The following is a 7,864-nucleotide window of genomic DNA, read 5'->3' as shown; positions in this document are numbered from 1 at the left end:
TGCCTGATAAAGGTAGTGGTGTAAAAAGTACAGCGTTTCCCTCTGAAATGTGGTAGAAGTACAAAGGCACGGGTAAAGGTGGTGGCAGCTGTACACGGGTCATTAGGAGCCTCTAATCGTTCATTTAGCTGATTGTTTGTTTAATGGCTGATCAAGTAATCACCTGATTACATAATCAAAGCAGCAGAGGAGATTCCAGAGCTGGGAGCACCCGAACTGCACTAAACCCTCCCCCGGCGACTCCTATTGGCCGGTCTGGAACGTAAATACGAAACCCCGTCTTCCTATTGGCCGGAGCTGCCTGCTCTTCGGGCCGGCCTCCCTGGTTGTCAGTCGGCGGCCTGAGAGCAGGTTCGGCTCGGGCGGACAGAAGCCCGACGTCGGGTGTGACGGACAGACCCGAGAGGCCACAATCTCACAGCAGAAATGAAGTTCGTCCGGTTTCTGATGAAAAATGCCGCCTTGGCCAGTGTTCCCAAACACATCGAGCATTTCTCCAAGTTCTCCCCCTCGCCGCTCTCCATGAAGCAGTTTCTCGATTTCGGTGAGTATCGATCCGCGTTTAGAGGGCTGAGTCTGATGTAACAGCGGAGCTAACGAGGTATGACGGTGGTGTGTCGAGGAAGCCTGATCGGGGTGCAGAAATGTCCGGATGGTGTGAAGTTGGAGGCGCTGGAGGAGGCTCCGCCGGTGGACGCTCCGCCGCTGCAGGCTCCGCCGCTGCAGGCTCCGCCGCTCGGGGGCTCCGCCGCTCGGGGCTCACAGTGCGGAGTGTTGCATCAGACCCGCAGCAGGCTCGCGCTCTCTGGGCCTGTGAAGGACACCAGCGTCGCTCCTGCTGATGATTAGCAGCACAATACAAATTCTGCAGAGGATTTGTGTCTGTGTAACGTTCACTGAAAGATTAAATAAATATATTCAAATATTCACTTTATAATAGCAGCTGTTACACTAGGCTTCGAGCTAATGGTTATTTTCATTATCTATTAATCTGATTATCCTTTTTTCTGTTATTCAGTTTGGTCAAAAGCTCAGAAAATATTGAATATTAAACATTTTCAGAGCCCCAGTTGATTCTGTCCATTCATGCAGCATAATTAATTAATTAATAATTGATTATTTCCCTCATTTTTCTAGAAAGTCCATCAGAATTTCCATCCATTCCTCTCATTTTTATTAATTACTGCTTTTTTCCTGTTGTCTCAGGCTCCAACAACGCCTGTGAGAAGACGTCCTTCGTCTTCTTGAGACAGGAGCTTCCGGTCAGGCTGTCAAACATTATGAAGGAAATCAACCTGCTGCCGGACAAACTGCTCAGCACCCAGTCTGTGCAGATGGTGCAGAGCTGGTGAGTCTTCATTCATGTCTCACCATGAAAGTGAGATGGACAGCAGCCGTGAGCCGTGCTGCCCCCCCTGAACACAGTCAGGTGAATCCTCTGACCGCTGACACACTAGCAGCTGTAAGCTTGTTTACCTCCAGCAGGCCGGTCCGTTTTCCCGCTGTGATAACCTCATGCACACAAACGCACCCTTTGACAAAGTTGGACTCCTTCCAGCGAGCCGGGGGAGGGGCCGCGCTCTCGGCTCTGAACTTTACCCTACTTCCTTTAGCCTAGTTTGTGGTCGTGTGTCACGTGACTGTGTTTTCAGGAGGGTCTGCTCCTCTCTCCGCTGTGAGGAATGCACTGTGACGAAGGTCTTGTGTCTTTGTGATGCTGTCAGGTACATCCAGAGTTTAATGGAGATCCTCGAGTTCCTGGACAAGAATCCTGATGACTACAAAGTCCTGGGGGAGTAAGTCCTTCATCTTCCTGCTTCGCCTCAAGTTCAGTTTCTTTATTCTGAGCTGCCTCCATGTCTTCAGGAGTAGCTTCAGGCTGTGTGTTTATGCAGCTCTTCATGTCCTTTCTCCCCAGGTTTGTTGACGCCTTAGTCACCATCAGAAACAGGCACAACGACGTCGTGCCGACTATGGCTCAGGGCATCATAGAATACAAAGAGGCTTTCCCCCAGGACCCGGTGACCAATCAGAACATCCAGTACTTTCTGGACCGCTTCTACTTGAGTCGCATCTCCATCCGCATGCTCATCAACCAGCACAGTGAGTGCTGTCATTCCTCATTTTATATCTGTCCTGCAGGGGCTGAGGACACCCCCCCCCCCGCTTCCTATGCTTTTGTGATGAACATTTATTTCGGTTCAGTAGATGTGATGTTCTTAATTCTATTCCACGAGTTATTAAGAGTGAATTACTGTCTGAGTGAGCAGAGAGCGCTAACAGAAGGTCGAGCTGTCCTCCTGTTCGTCTCAGGTGGTCCACAGGTAGCGTCCGTCTGCTTCACCTCAGCTGGTAGATGAGTTTAAAAGTGTTTGACTGCTTTGGGTTTTCAGTCTGAAACCTTCAGGACAGCAAAACTCTGTTAATTTATCATGAATAACATGACATCAATAATTCCTCGTCGGCCTTTAAAAATCAGACGTAACTTAAATATTTGTGCACGTTGTCGCCTGCTTCATACCAGAGAATGACACGCAGCCTCTCTGTCACATGATCCTGGACAGCCACCTTCACATAAATCCAGCTGCTGGACTTTATCGTGCTCAGCTGAAAAACAACAAACACGCTTGAAGACGTCTGAACTCGATCGACAACGAATCCTTCGAAACACGTCGCCTCACAAACTTTATTGTCACACCCGGTGCAGATTTCCACGTGGGAACTTTTTCTTGCTCAAATTAGGCTTCACGTCATAAAGTTTATGCTCAATTGTGCAAATGAGTCACTTTTGTTAAATGAAGTGCTGAGAAGACTTGAACAGAGGAAGCAGCCTGATTTATGACCATATGAAGCTGCTCAGAGCTGCGTTTAGCTTGTAGGAGTATCGTCAGTCACGTGGAGCAAAGATCGTCGCCGCGTCGCTGTGGTGGTCGGATGGTCTTCCAGATGGTCTTCCAGAAGTCAAACCATCGTGCATGAATGAATGTACAGCAGAACCTCTTCCATGTGCTGCAGCATGTTCTGTCTTCACTCGAGTTATTACTGAAGTTTTTATTGTGTCGTTACTCGAGTGTCAGACTGCAGTTCTTTCTGGGCAGCAGCCAGTTTGCTTCTAACACAGAGCAATAAATCAGAATCAGAATCAGAATCAGCACGTGTGCACTTACAAGGAGTCTGACACCGGTTTAAACATCAAATGCAGGGAAAAGACACAAAGCTAAAAAAAACCTGAAAAAAGACTGAACGATAAGTTAAGATAATAAAGATCTAAAAATATAAAAATATGTGAAGAATGAAGAGGCGATAAACGTCACAGCGACTGATGATGAAGGTACATGTTAAAAACTAGATATTTACTTATTTGAGTAATCATTTTCTTAACTTTAAACTGGATTCTTTAGCAATTAAAAGGAGAAGTTTGGTTTATTTCATGTAAAAATGTTTTTTCAGAAAAAACTCTTTTATATTTTTCCACGTGTGAGATCAAGAAAAAATCTCCGCATCGAACATTTCAGCTGATATCTGCTTCCTGTTCTTCTCTGCAGCTCTTATTTTTGATGGCACCACCAACCCCGTCCACCCGAACACCATCGGGAGCATCGACCCTCACTGTCAGGTCGGGGATGTGGTCCAGGGTAAATATGAGCTGTAGTTAATGTAATTCTGGGTCAGTTCTGTGATGAGGACGACTTGAACACATCACTGTGCTGCCTTTTTGTTGTAATCACGTGTTAACAGACATAATTCCATCATTTCTGTACTGAAATCTAATATTTCTACATTATTATCTCCTTTTTTGTGTTCAGACGCCTTCCACAGTGCCAAGATGCTCTGTGACCAGTACTATCTGTGCTCCCCTGACCTCGTCCTGCAGGAGATGACCAGTAGGTTTGATTGATTTTCTCTTGCAGGTTTAATACAAACTCAGTTTTACCCTTAAAAACACCCACAGGGCAAAAGATTCAGGTAAAGACCAGCAGAGCCGAGTCGTCGTACAGTACGAGTGTTGGAAACATGCGGCCAGATGGACCTGAGGGGCCTCTAATTATAGCTCTGAAGCTGAAGTGGCTAAGTGGGTCGTGACTGCATCAGACAGTGTTGACACACAGACCCCCCCCCCCCGAGCAGAGCAGAATAATAGCAGCTGATGGTGAAGATAATGAATTTTAAATGAAGCAGCTTGTTTCCTCTCCTGTTCAGACAAGAAGAAGAACCTCCCGATAAGCATCGTGTACGTGCCCTCCCACCTCTATCACATGCTGTTTGAGCTCTTTAAGGTACGACACATCCCGTAATCCTGATTCCAGACTGATTTATTATAATACAGTGAAAAATAAACCTGAGACCACTCCGACATGTGTTTTATTGTGTTGTCCTTGTTGTAGAATGCTATGAGGGCCACCATTGAGACTCATGAGAACAGCAGCCACCTCCCACCCATTCAAGTCATGGTGTCTCTCGGCGGCGAGGACATGTCGATCAAGGTGCGTTTGCAAACTGCACTGCAGCTTCTTGAAATGGTCGTTTAGATAAATACAGAAGTGTTTTTAAGGCTTTACAGAGCAGGTTTCTGTCAGGAGTTTCCTCACATACTTCCTGCACATGCAGAGCAGAGCTTCAGGTCGGCCTGCAGGAATGTGGGTGTGTTTTAAAGGTTGTGAGCTCTGTGTGAACCCGCACGTGTTGAACGAGTTGAATGAAGCCTGTAAAGCTAAGTTTAGTATTAGATAAAATAATCATCATCATGTAGAACACCTCTGCTTTCAGAGCTGAGCACCACCCAAATCTTCCTCTAACCCGGTTATGTAACGACTTCACCCTCAATTAAGCACAGCGCTGCCTCGGATCAGATTAGCTACAGCGGCCGCGTGCCTTCTCAAACCCCATCTTAACGCCTGTGTGTTAGCAGCACATGCTAACACTGCTGCTGCTCGTGCAGGAACACAGTGCAGATCCTTCACTTTCACTCCCACTTTCAAACCAAAGAATAAAAGCTGTTGGTCAAATGTGCACATTCTGAAAGTGTTTCAGAGTCACTGTTTAGATCCAGACTGAAACACAGGTCCTGGTCTGGACTAAACTAATGGAAGACCACTTAGCTTCCGCTGTAACATCGAGGCGGGCGCTCGTCTCCCGGCATCACCTCTACCTTCTTCCTGTCTGCAGGTGAGCGACAGGGGCGGCGGCGTCCCCTTTCGAAGGATCGACAACCTTTTCAGCTACATGTACTCCACCGCTCCCGCTCCACAGATAGGAGAGCACGCACGGCCCCCACTGGTGAGTAGAGAAACAGACGGCGGGGTGCTGAGAGCTGCATTTATCAGCTCGCTTTCACTCCCACATATAATGAAAAACAGATATAGGGTTTTTTTGCAGGCGTAAAGATGCTGCTCGTCGCACCATATGCCGTTTGGTTGCATTTCTGTGCAGCCGACGAGCCTCCAAATGCTCATTTAGGCTTTTATGTAGACTCTCGTTCCTATTTAAAGCTTGAAATCCTGGCATCATTTTTTTCTCAAACAAACGAGTGACCCATAGCGCTCAAAGCAGACGTGACCAAAGAGCCGTTTGCTCTGCGGAGGATCGCTGCTGCTTGCAGTCTGACAGGGAACAAAGCCTCCTCAAAGCCTTCGTCTCCTCCGTCTCTGTGCAGGCTGGCTTCGGCTACGGTCTGCCCATCTCTCGTCTCTACGCCAAGTACTTCCAGGGGGACCTGCAGCTCTACTCCATGGAGGGCCACGGCACAGACGCTGTCATCTACTTGAAGGTGAGCCAGGCGTGGTGACCGTGCATGCGACAGAGAAAACTGCCTCGTGGCCTGTCGCTCTGCAGACCTGTGGAGACCTATGGTGCAGGTATGACACTGAGGTTTGTAATTACTTCTCGTCCTCGTGTCCCTTCAGGCGCTGTCCACAGACTCCATCGAGAGGCTGCCAGTGTACAACAAAACTGCTCTGAGGAACTACAAAGTGAGCCAAGAGGCTGACGACTGGTGCATACCCAGCAAAGAGCCCCTAGATCTGAGCAACTATAAGGTGGCCAAGTGAAACTGTCCGCCACACCTGGTGCTTCAGCCCCACGTACCCCGACGCCTTCAGACTTTCTGTCTTCATACTCCCACGCCTTCATCTGTCGAGCCAGATGTGAGAGGGTCGTCTCCAGACTGAAGCAGACCTCTTCGTTTCCAGTCCAGTTTCAGCAGTAGCATGTTCATGTTGTCCTCTGACGTCCGTTCGGCTGCTTCATAAGAAAGCAGATGCTAACAGAATACTCACAGTCACCTCTGAGACGCCTCCTCTGCTGCGTCAACAGGGGGCGTAAGTGGGCATGTGCAGGTGGAGGCACCACCCAGAGAAAAGACGAGAAAAGACTGATGCAAAGTGACAGAGTCTAAATATTCCAGACGCTACACATGCAGTCAAACGGGGGGGGGGGACCACATCCTGTGTTCTGTAGGAAATGTCACCAAGCCTTAAAGTAGCAACTTCACCCAAAGGCTCATTTCATTGAAATACTTGAACTGTCGCGCCTCGTTAAATGACGCTGTAACGCCGATTTGAACAAATGTTTTGACATTTTGGTTGAGTGATTTTGTGCTTTCTGCATGAATATTTGTTTGAGCTCTTGACATTTCAGCCTTTGAAATTTTAATGGCAGTATTCGTACCGACTGTTAGCTTAGCATCAGCTTCCTGGACCAGGCTGAATGTGCTCTGCTCTTTTCCGTGCATTAATTAGCATTGATTACAGAGACGAAGGGTGTTACATGATAGGAATTAACAGCGCTGTAGGGCCCATGTTTCAGCCGCCGGAGGATTTGCCCTGTTTGTTTGGAGGTTTCATGCTCTCAGCTGAGTTCAGTGGAGGCTCGTGTTGTTAAACCCCTGAAGGCAGCGCATGTCAGGTCTGAGTCCTCGACCAGTCTGTGATCCACTGAAGCGAGGCCAGTCTCAGATAGTTTATCACACTGTGCCATAGTAGGAAAAGATGCCCTGTGCACACATTTCTTTTGTATTGAATTAATCTTAGAGTCCGTGAAAGCTTATTTTTATAGCTGCACTTTTTGTGACTGAAATTATTGTACATACTGTAAATACTGTACAATCCAAGAAATAAATAAGAACAAGTTTATCCTGCACACTGTGCGCATGTGACGGCTCATTCTTAGACTGTTTTACCTCAGTGTCTTCAGATCAGCAGCTCGACCCTGCAGCCACTCCAGAGCCGGACCCCCGGGTACAAAGTAATACTGCTTTTCCACTCGAACTGTGGGGACAGAAACTTTGTCACTCTTATGCCAGAAAATGACACCAGTGGTTTTGGCCCAGAGCCCAACGAGACAGGTCATCAGGGGGGAAACGGACCAGCCGGGTCTCGTGCAGCTGAGGGCTGAGAGCCTGAAGGGAGCTCTAATAATAGATGCTTCTGTGTCTCTGCACCGCATGAAGGGAGAGGCAGCGCTGGCTAAAGACTGAGGACAGGACTAACTCTTCTTATTCACGTAACTTAATGCTGTACTTGATTTTGAGGCGGTTCAATGATTGCTCTGTGTTACTGTCATGTGACAGGAGGAGCTCCACCTGTCTGAGTCTGTCCCAGCCAGAACATGTCAATTAGCAAGACAGACAACTAACTGATGAACTTTCTGCTTATTCATCAGTAATATTAAGATATATTATAGAATATAGAATATTAATGATAGTCATATGTGTGAAAGGGGGCGTTTTGCATAGTGAGACCTTTTATGTTGATTCAGTATCTTGTGCTGATAATATTTTTGTAATTGAAGTGAAATTTTGAATCCAGGACTTTAATTTTTTTTTTTTTTTTGTGGTTTTGCATTTTTAAAACTTTCACTGGGGAAA

General features: G+C 47.2%; 1 protein-coding gene across 1 annotated transcript; it reads left to right on the top strand.

Moving 5' to 3' along the window:
- Nucleotides 1–348: 348 nt before the first annotated feature.
- Nucleotides 349–7,130, top strand: pdk2a (pyruvate dehydrogenase kinase 2a). The gene is made up of 11 exons (XM_041962318.1): nucleotides 349–544; nucleotides 1,207–1,348; nucleotides 1,725–1,796; nucleotides 1,919–2,103; nucleotides 3,546–3,635; nucleotides 3,807–3,884; nucleotides 4,201–4,277; nucleotides 4,386–4,484; nucleotides 5,167–5,277; nucleotides 5,654–5,767; nucleotides 5,904–7,130. The coding sequence occupies exons 1-11, from the start codon at nucleotides 427–429 to the stop codon at nucleotides 6,045–6,047; spliced, it is 1,230 nt and encodes a 409-aa protein (XP_041818252.1). The 5' UTR covers nucleotides 349–426; the 3' UTR covers nucleotides 6,048–7,130.
- The last annotated feature ends 734 nt before the right edge of the window (nucleotides 7,131–7,864 follow it).

Source organism: Chelmon rostratus, chromosome 21 (genome assembly GCF_017976325.1).
Source record: "Chelmon rostratus isolate fCheRos1 chromosome 21, fCheRos1.pri, whole genome shotgun sequence".
NCBI classification, from domain to species: Eukaryota; Metazoa; Chordata; class Actinopteri; order Chaetodontiformes; family Chaetodontidae; genus Chelmon; species Chelmon rostratus.
The sequence above is the reverse complement of the archived record's forward strand: the minus strand, read 5'-3'. Positions and strand labels throughout refer to the sequence as shown.

What these genes read in the sequence shown, in the direction of transcription:
- pdk2a (XM_041962318.1), top strand. Translation starts at nt 427, where the DNA reads ATGAAGTTCGTCCGGTTTCTGATGAAAAATGCCGCCTTGGCCAGTGTT. An exon ending in GACTACAAAGTCCTGGGGGA is followed by an intron (nt 1,797 to 1,918) that starts GTAAGTCCTTCA and finishes CTTTCTCCCCAG; the next exon opens with GTTTGTTGACGCCTTAGTCA. An exon ending in CGTCCTGCAGGAGATGACCA is followed by an intron (nt 3,885 to 4,200) that starts GTAGGTTTGATT and finishes TCTCCTGTTCAG; the next exon opens with ACAAGAAGAAGAACCTCCCG.